The sequence below is a fragment of the Loxodonta africana genome, chromosome 2, assembly GCF_030014295.1.
Source record: "Loxodonta africana isolate mLoxAfr1 chromosome 2, mLoxAfr1.hap2, whole genome shotgun sequence".
NCBI lineage: Eukaryota > Metazoa > Chordata > Mammalia > Proboscidea > Elephantidae > Loxodonta > Loxodonta africana.
The window spans coordinates 60,561,012-60,579,978 of NC_087343.1; the positions used below are offsets into that span (position 1 = coordinate 60,561,012).

The window sequence follows — 18,967 nt, forward strand, 5'->3', positions numbered from 1 at the left end:
TCTAAGACCAGACTTAATGGTCCGACTGAGACTAGAAGGACCCCAGTGGTCATTGCCCCCAGACCTTCTGTTGCCTCAGGACAGGAACCACTCCCGGAGCCAGCTCTTCAGACATGGATTGGACTGGACAATGGGTTGGAGAGGGATGCTGGTGAGGAGTGAGCTTCTCGGATCAGGTGCCATCTTGAGACTATGTTGGCATCTCCTGCCTGGAGGGGAGATGAGAGGGTGGAGGGGGTTAGAAGCTGGAGAAAAGGACACGAAAAGAGAGAGTGGAGGGAGAGGGCAGGCTGTCTCACTAGGGGGAAAGTAATTGGGAGTGTGTAGCAAGGTGTATGTGGGTTTTTGTGTGAGAGACTGACTTGATTTGTAAACTTTCACTTAAAGCACAATAAAAATTATTTAAAGAAAAAAAGAGGTAATGGGCCCTCCCTCCAGGGTCTCATAAGCTGATGGAAAATACAAACATGAACAGAAGTGAGGCAGGCTCTGTAGGTTTCCCAAGGGACAGAAGTGTGGGGGGAGGCAGGCAGAGGGAGGGCACCAGATGAGGCAGCACCACAAATATGAAAGTCGCCTGACTGAGGCAGCGGGATAAAACGGGAAGGTGTTACTGCTGACATGCCACCACTATCAATGTCTACTCATCTTGAAATTGGGGTGGTGGGGCCACAACTCAGGAATTGCCCTGGGTGCTTGTTATCCTCAGATGCCCTTGCTGAGGATAATTCATTTTCTCTACTCCCAGCACCTACTATAAGGCCTGCCCCTTAGCAGGTGCTCAGCAGTAACCCCCTGAGACCTGGGTAGAAGGGTTGTCTGCCCTTGACCCGGTATTTTAGAGTGTACCATGAATCACAAATTTTGGGGGGGAAGTATTAAAGAACACAGTTGCCCTGATCCCTCAGATCTGGTACACAGTGCTGACTCAGCATGGCCCATACCCCTAAATATCTGCTCCTGTGACCCAGGCCCCAGCAAAACACTGCTTTACACACTTTGTCCCATGGCCTTGAAATGCCGCAAAGGTTTGTGGGTGTTCTGCTGCCAATGCCGGAGACCAAATCACTTTTGAGTTCTGGGAGGATTGCACTGGTAGGAGCGTTTAGTTGAGAGAAGAGACAAGCGAACTAACTTGCCAAATCTGTCAACATGACTGCCATGGTTTCCTGAACAATAACATGTTGTGTCCAAGTAGGCTGAGCATCCATATTCTTGCTTCTCGTTGCACTCAGCTGTTAACTGAAAGGTTGGAAGTTTGAGTCCACCCAGGGGTACCTTGGAAGAAAGTACTGGAGAGTTGCTTCTGAAAAATCAGCCACTGAAAACCCTATGGAGCACAGTTCTACCCTGACATACATGGGGTCACTACGAGCTGAAGTCGACTCAGCTGTAACTGGTTTATTCACAGCATTTGTGTACAGTCTGAGGAACATTTTACAATATTAATACGTGGCTTAAATTTGTATTTATGTTGGCTTAGATGAAAGGAATGAAGTGTGTTGCTATTCCTTACATATGACTATTGAATGCTAGAATTGCAAATAAAGAAACCAAACCAGTTCCCTTCGAGTAGATTCCAAATCACAGCAACCCCATGTGTTGGAGAGTAGACCCGTGTTCCATAAGGTTTTCAAGGCTGTGATCTTTCAGGAGCAGATTGCCAGGCCTTTGTTCTGAGGTGCCTCTGGGGAGGTTTGAACCACCAACTTTTTGGTTAGTAGTTGAGTGCTTAACTACTACCCAGTGTTTGCACTACCGAGGTACTCCATAGAACTGCAAATATTTTTATTTTAATAAAATATCTAATGGCATTTAATTATATTTTCAAAAAGTTAAAAATTTTGCCTTTATTTAAGTAATTTTAACTTAAAATTTTATATTCAACAAATTTGTATTTTAAATTGAACGTTGCCTTTTAATTTTAATAGGCAATTGCATCGTTTCTGTTGTCAGAACACAAATTATGTGAAAATCTTAATTATAACCACATAATTTGTGGAAATAAAACCTAGAAAATTTTGTGAAAAACTTATGAATTACACGTCTTTATTTTATTCTTCCATCCCTGGGGGATAAAATAATATTTGTTTAAAGAATTTGGATTTTATACACTATATAATGTGGAATCACTAAAGAGTTTGAAGAGAGAAGATACGATCAGAATCATAGCTTAAACACTAACTCTGGCAATGGTGGCTAGAATTTATTTGAAAGGTTAGCTACTAGAAGTAGAAAAAGTAATTTACTCATAAGTTACTAATGTATATATATATATTTTTTTCTATTTCCTGAACATGTACACATGGATTTTTTTATTATACATTCATCTGGTCTAATCAGGCATTTTCACAGTATATAAAACTCATAGGTCTTAGGTACTATGGCTGTAGGGCTATGCTATCCAATACGGTATGTGTGACTTCTAGAACTTGAAGTGTGGCTAGAACAAATTGAGATGTGGTGTAAGTATGAAATGTACACCATATTTCAAATGCCTAATACAAAAAAAAAGAGTAAAATAATGTTATTAATATTTTATATTGATTACAAAGTAAATGATAATATTTTGGATATATTATGTAAAATAAAATACATTATTAAAATTAATTTCACCTGCTTTTTTTTTTTTTGACTGTGACTACTAGAAAATTTAAATTACATATGTGGCTCACATTTTACTTCTACCAGACAGCACTGCTCTGGTAGATGACAATTTTGTACACCTTTTCAGGTATTTTGGCCTCAGAACAACATAAATCAATTGCAAAGTGAAAATGCAAACGTTGCAGAAGGTAGCAATTTGAATATTAAGGAGATCCTTGAGAAAATGTATGCTGTCTTTGAATATTTATGCAAAAATTATAGTCATAATTAAGCCACAAAAGTTCACAAAGCCAATGGAAGTGGTACTGAACCGCTTGGTTCACAAACAAAGCCTTGTCTACATAGGATTCAGTGAATCATAAAGGAAGATAAAACTGGCAAGGACGCTAATCCAAAGAGAGTAATTCGAATATTATAGGAGGTCCTTGAGAAAATGTCTGAGGTCTTTGAATATTTTTGCACAGATTATAGTCATGATTAAGCCACAAAGGTCAAACCAACAAAGAATATCTTGTCATACATCAAAAAACAGCAATCAACGTGGCTCATTCAAAGAATTGAAAAAATTAGAGCAGAGTTGTAAAGATAAGCAGATTTTTGCTAATATTAGACAGAGCAATCTTAATAAATTGTGGTTTTATTTGTTAATATAAAATCCCAATTCAACTGTTTTACTTATTTACTACAAAATTTAGTTTCTAATTTCAAGTACATGCAAATAAATGCAAAATGTTGAGATGGTTGTTTAATAAAAGGGAATCATAAAAACATATATTTATTTAAAATACTTTACTTAAGCTTAAAACATATAAAGGCTTTCCTTTGGTTTGGTTTGGGGTTTTTGTTTTTTCCAAGTATTCGACTCTAGGGCCTTGGTCTTTTGAGTGTGGGTCCACTGTTCTATTTATCTTGCTCACATATTGCATTGCCTACAGTTTCCAGTTTCAGTTTCTTTAAAATGAGAACTGAAAAATACCTGCAAAGTAATTTTTTTTTTTAGATTTGAATGCTTTTTTCCCACTTTTTTACAATCATCACAACTGCAACTAACTTGAAGATATTTTTTTCAATGACTGGCCTTCATTCATTCTTTCAAAATATTTAACTTAATTTTTATTGGTACAGTTTTCTTTTTGCACTTACATACTCATGTTGCATTAATTTAATAATCCATTTAATAATATTTAATTAAATTTCCTAAGCAAAGTTATGATAGGTATAATCAGGTTCGAGAATAAACACAACAGACTCTCCCAGGGACCATAATTCACCTGCCGGGAGCAGAAGTGGGCAGGTGCACACCAGCCACTGACCATGAACATTCATTGTGCAGTGGCATTCCTCAGCATGTCATACACAGAGAACGACAAGCAACTGTTACTGATGAGTCAGGTAAGTAGAGGCTAGTTAAAAACTTTCTACAATTATGTCACCTGCAGTGCCCTTGTAGTGGAACCAGTAATCCACAGATAGCAGTTTCCTGACTAAAACATCTGGAAACACCTGGCAAATGTGGTATCTGGGAAGAACATGGCAAAACCAAGATCTAACCCCAGCTCTCCTGCTCCCTAATAAATATTTATAAAGCCTGGAGGAACACCAGCTTTTGTCCTATTCTCAAGGTTACATTCTTACTTTTTATAGCCATCTAAGATTTTTTTTTTATAACTCACGCAAGTGTGAATACGTGTATACACACTGATGGATCTTAAATTCTAAATCAGAATCAGTCCAATAAATACCCACTAATAAAAACAATTATAGATGGGAATATTTAATTATTTTTTTGTAAATATGAAAAACAACAAACAATATCCTTAGAGGAGAAAACTCCTTGCATGTGAATATCAGGTGCTTAATAAATATATGATGAATGAAATACAAGCTGATATATTTCTGCCATTGCATACTAAGTCTCTTCATTCTAATGTTAGTGATATTTGTGTACAACGAGGAAATACACCAATATTAAACTGGTTTCTCCAAATGAACATGATGTAGCAACTGAAGTGTGACTTAGGTGATTCCCAGAAGCACTATGTGAAAGCAGTGATCTGTAAAGCACTCACATAAAGGCTACAGAAACTGTCGTGGCATACATGAAATCACGGCAAGGTTTGTATCCTCCAGTGAAGATGGAAATAAGGAGCTTGAAAACAGTAACTGGAGTTTTCAGTTCCAGAAGCGACCTTTGAAGAGACCTGAGTCTCCTTTAAGTCATTAAAGAAATCAAATTAAAGCAATTCAGAGTATACATTAGCTTGATATTTGACATATGAATCTCTGCAGTAATAAAAAAAAACATGACACAGCAGCACCAAAACTAGCATTTACAATCTTATCCGTGCTTAAGACTCAGAAACTACGGTAATAATTCCTTGCAGCTGGATTCTCTGCGAAGAAGATTTTATATTAACTTTCCGCCGAAGGAGAACACTCTTTTCCAATCGAGCATGTCCTTTGGTTAGTTTTCTCTCTTAAAGAAAAAAAAAAAAGAGCGAGAGCGAGAAATCAGCAGGCCGGTGTGTAGATGCATAATGGCAATCCGAATATTTACATAAAAGATTAAGGGGAAAATTACTCAAAATGCCAAAAACTATCCAGCTCTCAGGTTTCTAGTGGCAGTGTATGGTGGATAGAGGAGGTCAGAGAATGTAGCTGACTGATAGTGCTGTTTTTGTTCCCATCTGTCTTTGGTCCCAAGTTTGAATCCCTTTGGATGAATTAGTGGGCAAAGGCAAAGTCTGCTGGAATCCTGTTTTATTTTAGCTACTCTGATCAAGCTTCAAAATTGTTCCTATTTTGAAAGGTTCCTGGCTCCACCGAACTTTTCTCACTTACAGGTACCTGACCGTGTGTGTGTGCGTGTGTGTGTGTGTGTAAATGTAAAGGTTTTTAGATCTAAATAGGGAAGTGGAAAGTTTATTCTTTTCAATTTAGTGGGTGTGGCAATCCGGGAAGATCATGGAAGTAACTACTGTTTGGTTTGGATGACACACTTGGCTATCGTTAAAAGAGCATATAATTATAGGCTAAATGTAGACTTAAAATTTTAACAGATTTATCTAAACTTTCAAAATTTGTACCGTTGGATGTAATTATCTAAAACTGTCTGATGGCAGGTGTTGTACCAGTATTAAAAACAGTGAACTAATATGAAATCAAGACCCTTAAAAACTCCCTCCACTATCACCTTGCTCCTCAGGTAACATACCTAGAAAGGGGGTTTTAATTGTATCAAGAAATGAAAGGAATTATTACATGGATAGTTCAGTCCAGGCCATGCATAGTTCAGGCTTTCGTCTAAATATTATGAAGACAGACAAGATAGCTCTCCCCTTTCTCTGCGTGGGAAGCCCCCTCCCCCCGCATTAAAATAAATTACCACTATTTAGTGTTTCTCAAAATATACCTAGAGACGCTGCTCCTGTCTTCTGGGAGATTTCCCATCACAGACAAACCAACTTAAGAGAAACGCAACACAACTCTACCCGGCTGAACAAAGGTCGAAAATCATTAACATGCAAATGAACCTTTTTCTATCCCAAAGCACCTTACGGCAGACTCTCCCCAGGGATGTTACTGTTGCTAGACCCATCCAGCAGCTCCCCAGGAATCCAGGGGTTCAAAACACCGCGTTTGGCAACCGGGTACTGCGGGGGATGGGGATGGGGGTGGGGGTGGAGGCACCTGGGACCATCGCCCGACCCCGCCAGGAAGAGGGACGTGCAGCGAGGGGCGTCGGGTTCGGGGAGGGCCAGGGCCAGGCTGAGGATGACATTATCGAGCACTTCCTGCACAGCGTAGGTTCCTTCCCCAAAGGTGCTCTATCTGGTTCTGTGCCCTTTCCAAAGTCAGAGCCGAGGAAAAAACAAAGCTCCTCAGGACATCCATGTGTCTCCATAGCCAAGTGGTACTGGGGAGACAAGGGCTGTCTGAAACCAACGACTTCAGGATGTAAACACGGTATTCCAAGAAACTTTGAAGTTTTGATTATTTGTAGCACGAGGGGCGGGGGACAAAAGAAGAGGAAAACTTTCTTCAAAAAAAAACTTTGTTTTTGGTCCGCAGCAGCACGTCCACTGAACGTTGGGTTTCTTTCGCTTTGCAGCAGGCAACACCCCCGGCGCCACCTGCGCGTCGCGCGCGGAGCGGGCAGGATGGGGCTTGGCCCGCGCCCGGGTCTCCCGACGCCACTGCAAAGGGCAGTGTGAATGACAAGACTGCAAATCTCCTCCCCAACATCCCCTTCCACGCATCACACGCACACATTCCAACTAATTATTTATTTCGGAAGCTGCAACTTCAGTAGGGCGAGCTCCCGGTGGGCCGAGCCGAGATTGCAGCAGACACGAAGCGGCGCGATGCTGCCACTCCGGCACCTCCTGTGGCCGGTGAGGCCCGCGACTACCTGGCGGCGCGGCGGGCGCAGCACGCAGAGTCCAGGAAGTTCCACCGCCGCCACGTCCGAGTCCACGGCGCCGGCCCGCCCGCCCCGCCGAGCGCGCAGCCCACTCCCCCCAACCTGCTGCGCCGCCGCCCCCGCCGACCCGCCCTCCGCCTCCGGCCAAACCCCGCGCCCCCGCCCGCCCGTCTGTCCCGGGCAGAGCCCGGCGGGCCACGCTCACGCAGTTGGCGCAGGCAGTTCTACGCTGGCGGCGCAGCGCCCGCCGGTCCGCCCGCCCCCTGCGCTCTCCCCGCCCCCTCCCTCCCTCTCGGGGGCCGAGCGAATGTAGCCCGCGAGAGAAAATGGCGGCGGCGGCGGGGAATCGCGCCTCGTCGTCGGGATTCCCGGGCGCCGGGGCGGTGAGCCCCGAGGCGGGCGGCGGCAGAGGGCCCCTGAAGGCGAGCAGCGTGCCCGCGGCAGCCGCGGGGCTCCTGCGGGAGGCGGGCAGCGGGGGCCGCGAGCGGGCGGAGTGGCGGCGGCGGCAGCTGCGCAAAGTGCGGAGTGTGGAGCTGGACCGGCTGCCCGAGCCGCCGATCTTCCTCGCCGCCTCTCCGCCGTCCTCCTCAACTTCCCCGTCGCCGGAGCCCGCGGACTCGGCAGCGGGCGGGAGCGATTTCCAGCCTCTGGCGGTGCCGCCGCCCCACGGAGCCGTGAGCCGCTGCGGCGCCCAGCCTGCAGAGCTAGTGGCCGCTTCGGACAGCGGCGCCCCGAACCTCGCAGGGGCCGAGCCCGGGGAGAAGCGAGCGTCCGCCGCCGAGCCGTCTCCTGCAGCGGCCCCCACCGGGTGAGTAGCACCGCCGGGGGCGCGGAGAGAACTTTGGGTGTAGGCAGAGGGCAATGAATGAACCCCGGGTACCGTGCGCAGCGTCCTGGGGCCGCGTTCTGGGATACTGCGCGCCGCTTGCCGGGGTCCGAACCCCCGCACCCCCCGGGCACCCTCTCAGACCTCCTCCCGGCGTCGGGCGGCGCCCCGGACCCGGCCTAGGGGTTGGACGGGGTCCCGGGGCGGGGAAGTGCCGGGGAGTTTGTTATTGTTTGTAGACATGTGACAGACGTGCCAACCGGTCTGCGGGACCCGTTGCGAAAAGGTGTGGAGGCCCTGGCTAGCTCTGGGGCTCTGGGAATCCGTGCTCTCCGAGGAGCCGGGGCTTGAGACCCCGGCGCTGCCCTCAGGGCAATTTGGGGCCGGACCCAGGGGGCAGGGGGCAACCAGGTGGCGGCGCGCCAGGAACGGAGTCTCGGGGACGGGGGGCGAGGCCGGAGCCGGCCGGCGGGCGGTGGTCGGCAAAGGGGCGGGGTGGGTGGGGAGCCCCAACCGGAGGCCGGGGCGAGGGCGAGAGGACAGAAGAGAAAGCGACGAGGTCTCTGCGGCCGTGACAGGCCGAGCCCCTCCGCCCGCCTGGAGCTCGAGTCCTGAGGCAGGTATCGGGGGCCGGGCCCGGATGCCGCGGCGCGCCCCAAGAGCCGGCAGTAGGGGATTCCCGGGGGACGGCTCGGTAACGCCTGTCAAAGCGGTGCGGACAGATAGACTGCAAACTCGTGGGACTTGCAGTCTTTTCGAAATTGGGGTTTTCTAATTGCGTCCCCCCCAAAGGGGCTCCGAGAGTACTTGGGAATGCGAACTGCACGGAGAAGACTAGAGCGACTTCGGTTTGGAGTTTGAATTTGGTCTTTGAAGTTTGCATTTGGCTGAGTGGTGTAAGAGACCCGACCGGATGTGTCAGCCGTTCAATTTCAAAGCGGTGGTGACTGCTCCCCGCAGTTCCTCCGGCGTGGTTCGGGAGCGCGGCGCGGGTGCGGTGCTTCCTGCTCTGTGCAGCTGCGTCGGCCGACTGCCGAATTCCAGGGTTTTTTTGGGGGTTTTGTACAGAGCTGTCGGCTCAGCTAAGACAGACCTGTGGGGCTTATGCAGTACGATACATACGTGCCGTGTAACTCAGAGGAGCGATTCGTGGCCTGACCCTTTTTTCGCAGCTGGGGTTTTTTATGTTAAAGGAAATTCAAATAAATATGACAGCTATAATCTTTTTTTTTTTTTTAATCTGGCTAACGTATACAAAGCACAAAGTCTTGATGGTGTATTTTGAGTTGCTGGAAATGGTTTTGTGATGGTCACCCTTTGCCCTGTAGAATTCCCTGACCCTTGTTGTGAGTATTTTAAAGAGTGTGTAACTTAGGTTTGTGTTTCTTGTGAGACTAATTTGACAGTGGAAATCTTAGTTTTGGTTCATTATCTGAAGTGATTTGGTACTTTTTTGTGAGATTATTTGTTTAAAACTACAGTTCATTTATTACTTGGATGTCGCTCCCTCCCCTGAAAATAAATAAAAACTAAGAAAAAAAAATAGACTTTACCATGGCAGTATTGAAACAAAAGGAGATTGTGACTGTGATAGTTTTTTGTGTGCACTTGTACATGTAACTTAGTTTTACAAGAGTTATATTCCTTTACAGTTTTCTATTTCTATGCACATTGGACAAAAACTTAACTGGAAAAATTCTTTGAAGGCAAATGTGAGAAATTAGTTTTACCTATACTCATGATACATAACTCTTTGGACGCAATAAATGATTTAGTAAATATCAGCATTCTGGTCTTCTCATTGAGCTATGAATATAGTATAAGGGCAGCCACTGTTAAGATAACACATAGAAGTTGTTTGGTATGGTCTTTTGACACAAAATAAGAGAACTAAGGTGGAAAAAAAAAAGCTATGAATATAGTATAAGGGCAGCCACTGTTAAGATAACACATAGAAGTTGTTTGGTATGGTCTTTTGACACAAAATAAGAGAACTAAGGTGGAGGCAGATAGAATTCAGGGACTGAATAAATCCATGCTTAGTTTTTGTGTTTTATAAACCTAGGTTTTTTTCTCCTCTTTGTTTAAGGGGCGGATTATAAATTGCACAGTATATGATATAATAGACTAGTCTGCATAACCTTTTTTTTTTTTAATGACTTTGATTAGCCAGAAAGCTTTTGGCTCATCCCACATATAAAAGTAATTATTTCCTTTATAATTAAGTGTTGATTCCCTGTCTTTTTAAAATACGATGATTTTTCTAACTTCTTTGGCAATTGGGGTTGAAATTCATTTCAGTCTCTTGGTATAAACACTGAGTATAAGTAGTTCAATAAAACCTGAATTGAGCTTTGCATTATACTTGTTGACAATAGTTTCATATGTTCAGGAGGAAAATCAGACAGTGAGATTTTGAAATATTTTTATGTTCGAGTAGGAGTAGGGGTCTAAAGACCTCTTCTGTCTAAAGACCTATTTTTTTTTTTTATTAATTCTATGATTTCAATTTGAGAATTCCCCTTAGTTTTTTTTTTAACTTTTTTATGTTGAATGTAGAAATTAAAATTGTAGAAAATACACTTGTGAGGTATAAATTATATAAATAACAGTAATTTTTAAAATTGGAGATTTAAAATCTGGCCCTCTTTTTCAGAGTAATAACTGAAATCAGTGAAAGTTTTGTGCCTGTAAGTGGCGCCCAAGCGTTTTGAGTTTTTCCTTGTATTACAGAATTAAGGGCTTTTTCATCCTATTTACTGTCTTTGAAGAAAAATTACAGTGTTACTCTTCATTGAACAGGCTATTGTGAGTTTAGTAGATATAATTACTCCATCCTATTTTGGTAACTTAAAAAGACCAAACTATCAATTTGCTGGCCCCCTGAAAGAACAAGATATGCTGTACTTGTTAATGTTAGTTTTGTTTAAAACTAAAGATATTTCATTGGCTGCCTTTATATCCTCATATAGCCCTAAGCTTTCACTTCCTCTCAGAAGCTGTTAGGCTAAAAAGATTCTTAGTGACATTTTACTAGAGGAGGTGAAGTGACATCACCTAAAAATAGGTTTTAAAAAATTAAGTTGGTGATATTATAAAATAATAGAAGTAGTTACATAAGTTAGTCTTCCATGAATTTGTAAGTTTCACCATTATGAAATGTCTCCAGGTTTCATTTTAAATCAGTTAAGAAAACTAATGCATTCTTCAAAGAGTAACGTTATTAAATATAATTCTAAAACAAATGTCAGGGTTGGAATTGTTGCCAACTTTTGTTTTCTTTTCATATCTGATTTTGGCAAGGATGACTGGTTAAACAACATTCCTTAATATATGATTTCTAATATACTGTCATAACTCCATTTTGTTAGATACAAAAAACAGGAAGTAGCCCTGTTCATTGATATTCTTTCACGTCTTCTATACCAAGCATAGTATGTTGCACTTTTTAGAAATGTTTGCTGACTTGTAGACTTGAAAATTTCAAAATATGGAAAGAAAAGAATGTTCTTTTGCTTTCAACAAGAGCAGAAGAACCAGCTGCAGCTTGCCTAGGCTGGGTCTGTTGATCAGTCCTGACACTGGCTGTGTGCATTCCAAAGGAAGAAATGATGGGATGGTAAGGTAGTTAATGGGGAATGGATTATTCCAAGGAAAAATACAGGGTGTTCAAAAGTGCTGAGTTAGGAAGTACAACTTTTGAATTTTGTGCCCCAGTCAATGGTTAAGTGCTCTGCTGCTAACCAAAAGGCTGGTGGCTGGAACCCATGAGCCGCTCCGTGGGAGAAAGATGTGGCAATCTGCTTCTGTAAAGATTACAGCCTTGGAAACCTTATCCTATAGGATACTCTCTCCTATAGGGCCACTATGAGTTGAAATCAACTTGATGGCAACAGGTCAGTTTCTTGTGTTGGGGGGCTCTTATGGTGAAGGGGAATAGAAAAACGTGCCGTGGACGTGAAATTTTCCCTGGCGGCTACTTAAGAGCCACAGTCTATTGCACCTCTAACCTTAAAATGCTTTGCTTATATCCGATATGCCAAGTACATTCCTTTGATTTGGTTGGTTCCCTCAGTCCTGGCCTCTTTTTCTATCCTAAGTCAAAAGTTAGAACTACTTAAAAATGTAAATATGTAGAAGATTAATATGAGGAAATGTACAGTATCAGGAATAAAGCTCAAATTGTTTTTATTTAAGAAATAATTTTTTAAAAATTTTAAACAGAAAAGAAATAATCAGGACTAGAGTTAAGATAAATGGTTCATTGCAAAATAGTGAGATTAGTCAGGTGCTCTTTTTATATTGCAGAAATATAAGATGCTTTTAACTGTGGCTTAAAACATGTTCATTGAGCATATAGATATGCTTACCTGTTGCCATCAAGTTGATTCTAACCCATAGCAACCCTATAAGACAGAGTAGAACTGCCTGGTAGGGTTTCCAAAAGAGTGGCCAGTGGATTAGAACTGCCAACTTTTGGTTAGTAGCCATAGCTCTTAACTACTGTGCCACCAGGTCTCCGTAGGTAATCCTTACATCACTTTTCTATAGTCAGCTCCTTTGCCTTCTGCGTGCCAAGCGAGTTGTATACATTATCTTGTTTAATCGTCACTACAGTGCTCTAGGGGAGAGGCAATGTAATCTGTTTTAAAGAGGAGGAAACTCATCTGATATGCTAAAGCCTCATGATCGAACAACTAGCGTGACAGAGCTAAAATTCAAATCCAAGTCAATCTGAGTCCACAGTCCATTTCTTTCCACTACTGTATGCTGCCTTCATTTTCTTTTTCAAATTAATTGATGATTTTAAGGAGGAAGTTGTTGGTCAGGAGTCGTAATAGACTACTACGTCTCTACTCAGTGTCACTGCCAGTACATTTGTTTGCTGATAGACATACTGAAGGCTATGTGCAGTGGTTAAGAGCTTGACTGCTAACCAAAAGATTGGCAGCTCAAACCCACCTGCCACTCCTTGGAAACTCTATGGGGCAGTTCTACTCTGCCCTACAGGGTTACTATGAGTCCAGATCGGCTCAACGGCAACGTGTGTATATCCTTATGTGTGTAATGCATAGTTCTCTGTAACCTGATCGATATATAACAAGTAAGCTGTATTTAGATTACCCCATCATGTTAGGTAAAGAGGGTAAATGATTAGTCTTGAATGTTTCTTAAATTTATTGATATCTGCTATATTAAATCATAAGTCAGGAAGTAAAGAAGGCAGACCTAGTATTCTTTCATCTTAATCATCATACATAGAGACAGTATTCCAATGTCGATGAACCCTACACTTTATTTATTTATTTTCCAGATTTCATTCGTTTAACATTTATGAACCCCTACAAGGTGGTGGTCTAGGTGTAGAGAAGAAAATCCTCATGCAGTCTCTCTTTCTTTTGGTAGACTGTGGTATATAAACGTGTTTCATCATCCCGTGTTAAGTGCTGTGAGAGAGAAAGGGCTACAGAGGAGCACCCAGATTAGGATTAGTGCTCTGACTTTCATCTACAACATTCCACCCTGTATTCCTACAGTAAATGCAATAGTATCTTCCCAGCTTTCTGAGGAATTAATTGGCCTTTTAGATTAGTGCTTCAGAGTGGTAGGTTTGTTCTGCCTTCTGCTTGTACATTTGGTCTGCTAGTGTTTGCTCTTTCTTTGGTCTCTTTCCCTTTCCTTAGAATAGATACGTACAGTAGTTTCGGGTCACTAATGGAAAAAAGGACCCTAGATAAGGTTACTTGTAGTTTCAAACCTATTGCCTATGATTTTAAAAGGAGTATGTACAGTACTGCAAGTTCAGGCATGATTTTTTTTTTGTAAGAAAATTAAAATGGAGATGAGGGGAGTAAGAAATTCAATGGCTGCCTATGTGGGTTTTAAAATTCAATCTTTATTATTAGTAACAGCCACTCTGCTCAGTTAAGAAAACTTGTAGGGAAATGTAAAATATGCTCTAGGGCGAAAGATAATCAAGAAGATATACTTGTCTTTATTTACTGTATGCATGTCACAGTTGATTTAGCTATGTTTGGTATGGAAGGGAGTTCTGTTAGTGAACGAGTCCTTTGGAATACCATACTAGTTAGCTTGATTGAATAGATTGAGATGTTGAGGAGAACTGTTTACAAAATGGAGAACTGTTAAATTCTTAAGACCCACCGAGCATGTATTTCTGAGGGTATACTTCTGTCGCCTGGAAATTATTAATGGGACCATTGGACTTCTTGAAATCTGAAGTAAGCCCCTGGAGCCACATGGTATGCTTATGCGGTGCAGAAGCTAGTTTCATCATATGTAGGCAATGCTCGAGCTGAGTTCATCATGTGTAGGTATGATGATGATGAGTGTACGTGTAGTGAAGAGAGGGCAGGTGGTGGACTGTAGGTTGGAGCTTTACTCTTGACAAACAGACATTATGATTACTTTCCTTTATTGCCTAAATAATCATTTAAGTGATATGCTATCAAACAAGTTTTAAACTAGCCTTACAGCATTCTGAATACTGAATACCAGTTAACTGACCAGGAACTCTGTTTTAGTATCTAGACTAGCGTCTGGCATCCATGAATGTTAGCTGTCTCGTGAATTGAATGCTAGGATGAATTGATTTTCCCAAGTGGTTATTTTTAGATTTTTGTCTCTGAAGGTTAGTCACTTACTCAAACATGATCTTAATCTCGGTCTAGTTTAAGGCAAGTTTTGAGGCAACTTACGAGTTTTTGGACATTGCTTGGTATTTATTAGCAGTAGTTGGTATTTAGCAAGCAGCCATTAGCAATATTGGTCAGTTTCATATAATGTGAAACTTACGGTAATTTAGTTTTAATGGCTAAGTGTATATTATTAAATAATTGGAGCCATGCTCAAACTACCAAATGTTAAGAAAGCTGAGTTCCTGGTATATGAAAACATCTGGTTGTTTGGGTAAATAGATAAGCTCTCCTGATTTTCTTCTTAGCCCAGGCAATTCTTCCTCGATAGTGCATCATCATCCTCTTGAACGTTAATGTTAGAAAGTCCTCAGGTAGTCTTAGGCCCTCTGTCATTCTGTCTCCTGCATCGCCACTCCAGCCTCATTCATGCCTTTAGATCAATTATCAGCCATTAACGAGTGATTCCAGAGTTATTCCTTAGCCTGGATCTCTCCTAAACTCCAGGTCTATTAAACCTGCTTTCATAACATTTCTACTTGAATATCTCAGCTGTACCCCACACACAGTATCTAAAGCCAAATTCACTATTTTCTTCCCTAAATCTCGCTTCTCTTACGGTGTTACCTGGACAGTAAATAGCTCCATAATATATTCTGCTTATCCAGCAGAACCAGAACGTAGGATGCATCCTAGACACCCTCCCCCTCACCTCCTCATATTCAGTCAGTCATTAAAAAACTTCCAAATGCTTTCTATTTAGATAAAGACTAGAGAACCCTTACATGGCCTGCAGAGTCCCTGCCTGCCCGTCCAGGCTCATCTCAGATCACTCTGGCCTTTGTTGTCTGCAGTATGGCTTTCATGTCCTCAAACTCAGCAACGTCACCTGTCACAGAGCCTTTGCATGAAGCATGCTTCCTCTGCCAAGAAGACTCTTTCCAAAGCCCACCGAGTCAACTCCTCATTGCTCAGATCTTAGTTCATTGATGTTTCCTCAGATAAGTCTTCCCTGATACCCCAGACTAGGCAGGTTCAGGTTACTGGCTTTTGTAGCAGTGTCCCTGCTGTTGTTGTGATGTTACATTTGTGTTATCTCATTTGAGGAATGATTGCCTTCCCCCTAAGACCATAAGATCTGAATGGGCAGGGCATGTGGCTCAGTAGGGACCAATCACTTCACAAAATGCTTGGCACAGAGTAGACACTCCGCAAGCATTTGTTGAATAGATGAATGAAGGGAATAATGGCATGTTCAAACTAGTAGATCACCTCTTCTTCCCCTTTGGTCAGACATAGTCTAGGACCTAGTTAAACTAAAAAAACCAAACATGTTGCCATCCAGTCAACTCCAACTCATAGTGACCCTATAGGACAGAGTAGAACTGCCCTGTTGGGTTTCCAGGGAGTGGCTGGTGCATTCAAACTGCTGACCTTTTGATTAGCAGCCGAATGCTTAACCGCGGAGCCACCAGGGCACCAGGACCTAGTTGGGAAGAGGGAAAACGGGAAAAATCTAGACTGTGTTTCCAAATTGTGGCCTTGTGATAAACTCATTGGGAGGTATCTGGACTATTGGACATGCTGGGTGCCTTGAGGAAAGAAGGATAGCTTAAAGTGATACAGAGGAAGTAGTTAAACTGTACAATTTGTTATAGGTAAAACAAGTTTGTTATCTGTGTGTAATTCTTCTTTAGCTTCTAGGAACTTGAAAATGTGTATGTATGAATATATACGTAAAGATCATGCATTAATATAATTGTCCCTTTTTTAAGTTTTCAGAATGATGTTTAAATTTACGGTACTACTTTTAGGATTCTTGTCCAGTACTTCATCCAAAATTCATTAATTTGTTATAATAATTCAACTTGAGATAAATAGAAGTTCACGTTTACATTAAAGAAAAGATTTGCTAGGCAAATACTATATGAGATTTCAGGAGCCAAGAACCACGCAACAGAAAATGTTTTAAAGTAATACCAGAGGTAACTAAACCCAGCAGCCTCTCTTATCTAGAACATGGATTAGCACTAAGAAGTAGAGTGAGAAGACTGAGCAGCCAACAGGCTTGTAACAAAATCTGTGCTTTGATTTTACACTTAAAAGTGTTTCAAGGGCATTTGCTCAGGATTCGTTGACACTTATTTAAGACATTGTTCTTGCAGTCTTGTGTATTTGGTGTCCCTAACATGCAGCAATTAAAAGCAGCCAATTAGAGGGGATAGCAGTGTGCCTACTGCAAGAGGCAGGTTCCCTGAAGGCAGCAGTGCGGGCAACAAAGTAGGGAAATAGACTTAATAAAGAGAGGAACTCTAAAAACTAGAACGTTAAAACATTGCAATCGGGGGCCACCTGGTGTTGGGACAGTTAGTTCTTACAGACCTGGGCAACCCCAGAACTGTGAATTTATTAAATCCCAGCACTGTTTAACATTACTTCCTGGGTATCAATTTTCTGATTTGTAAAATGAGTTTAAGATTATATATCATTGTTTTTATTTTTAATGGCAACTGTGGCTCAGTATTAAAAGATTATCATGTTTCTGTACATTCAATGAATTGAAGTTAAAAAGCTTATATTTTAGGAGAATTTCCACCCAGAATAGTTGCAGAAAGCATTTTAATTCTTAAAGTGGTAAACCTCTAAATTACTAGAAGATGAAACCATGTAGCCTTGATGGTAGTGAATAAATGAGGTGTACTTTAGAATTACATAAAATTAAATTCTGCTTATTAGAAATGTCTTGTGGATTGTCTGTGTGGAAAAATGTTTTTGCTTTATTTGTTGGCCTGAGTCATTTTACATCCTGCAGTTTCTTTAAAATAATAATAAATCCCTACCACCATCACCACCACTAATATATACAGGCATTTCTACTAGTTAGGCTGTAAGGAGGCAGAAGAATCCCAGACTTGGGAGTCAGACAGTAAGCTCCAGCTTTGTAACATTGACAAGTTATTACGTCAAAGTTTTTGCTTTATAAATACATAAAATACCTTTTCTGTGAGGCTCTAAGAAGATGGCTGCTTATGAAAGTATCTTAATGCCTAATGCTCTAACGTGATATTTACTTGTGTTTTACAACAGACATTTCATAGCTTCTTTTTCTTTCTTCAAAATTTTAATCATTTGGCTGTATCTGTTATTTGTTTTCTGGATTTCTCATGGTATTCTTAAATTCTTATTTGAAATAAACCAAATTATTTTCATTGAACCTTAGATTTTTAAACAGATAAAACAGATTAATATAAATGCCCCTTAAAAAGTTTTCATCTAAATTTATTTTGAATTTTGGAAGTATGTTTCAATTATTCCTATATATGGGCGCCTCCATGCTGTTAGATTGCAGTATGACAAGATCCTTATGATAGTTCAGAGATTGAGAATTTATAGAATTAAACTTCAGTAGTAAAATAATCGGACAGTCCTTTTGAAGGCAACAGAACAATTTATTTAAAACAGTAAAAAAACAAAAAGACCTATGTTGTGTACACTGTTAAACAGTTTGCTTTTTTTCTTAACAATGTTTTGTTAGTTATCGTAAGGATGAACATAGATTTATCTTTTCAGTGACTACATAATATTCCCTCATACGGTTGTCTCATTAATTAACCAGTTTCCTGTCTTTAGACATTTATAGTGTCTCACTTTTTTGTTGTTACACTAAACTTTAGTGACTACCCTTGCATATACATTTTCGTATAGCTCTGCATTCTGTCTGATAGGATAAAAATTCAGAAGTGGAATTGCTGAGTCAAGGGGTGTACATATTTTAGAATTTGATTATATAGCCAAATTGCCCTATAAATCATTGTGCCAGTTTACATTTACCTCACAGTAGGTGAGAGTACCTGTTGCTCAACATCCTTGCCAACGTTGGATATCATTAAGCTTTTATTTTTACCAATCTCGTGGGTGATGAAAGATGGTTTCTCATTTTAATTTCTACTTCTTAGATTTTAGTGTCATCGCACATCTTGTTCTACTTACTGACGATTTCATACTTCTTTTGTATATTTCCCTCCACTCATGGGAGAGAATCGTTTATCTTTTTCTTAATGATTCGTAAGTACTTTTTGTATATTAAGGATATACTCTGATACTTGTTGCAGTTATTTTCCCCCACTTTTTGTCTTATGACTTACAGCTTTGAATATAGTATTTTTCTATTAAGAAGCTTAAAATTTTTTTTCCAAATTTTGATTCTTTCTCATGGCTTTTGTGCTTAGGTGTAGAAAGGCTTTCCAAAGAGACAGTGCCGTGTAGTAGTAAAGAACACGAAAGCTGGGTTCTAGGATTTCACCACTATTCAGCAGTGTAACTAGGAAGTTACTTAACTTTTTTGTACCTTAGTTCCCTACCTGTAAAATGGGGATAATAATAGTATCCACTTCAGAGTTGTTGTGAGGATTGAAAGAATTGATGTTTGTATAACTCTTAAAACAGTGCTTGGTT

At 41.3% G+C, this 18,967-nt stretch overlaps 1 protein-coding gene across 2 annotated transcripts in view; it reads left to right on the plus strand.

The window, feature by feature from the left end:
• The first annotated feature begins 7,348 nt into the window (after positions 1–7,348).
• MAP3K1 (mitogen-activated protein kinase kinase kinase 1) overlaps positions 7,349–18,967 on the plus strand; it is a 76,149-nt gene continuing 64,530 nt past the window's right edge. For both annotated transcript variants that reach the window (XM_064272124.1, XM_064272129.1), the window contains exon 1: positions 7,349–7,838. In XM_064272124.1, the coding sequence (XP_064128194.1) occupies positions 7,357–7,838 (482 nt within the window). In that variant the 5' untranslated portion in view covers positions 7,349–7,356. The remainder of the gene's footprint in view (positions 7,839–18,967) is intronic.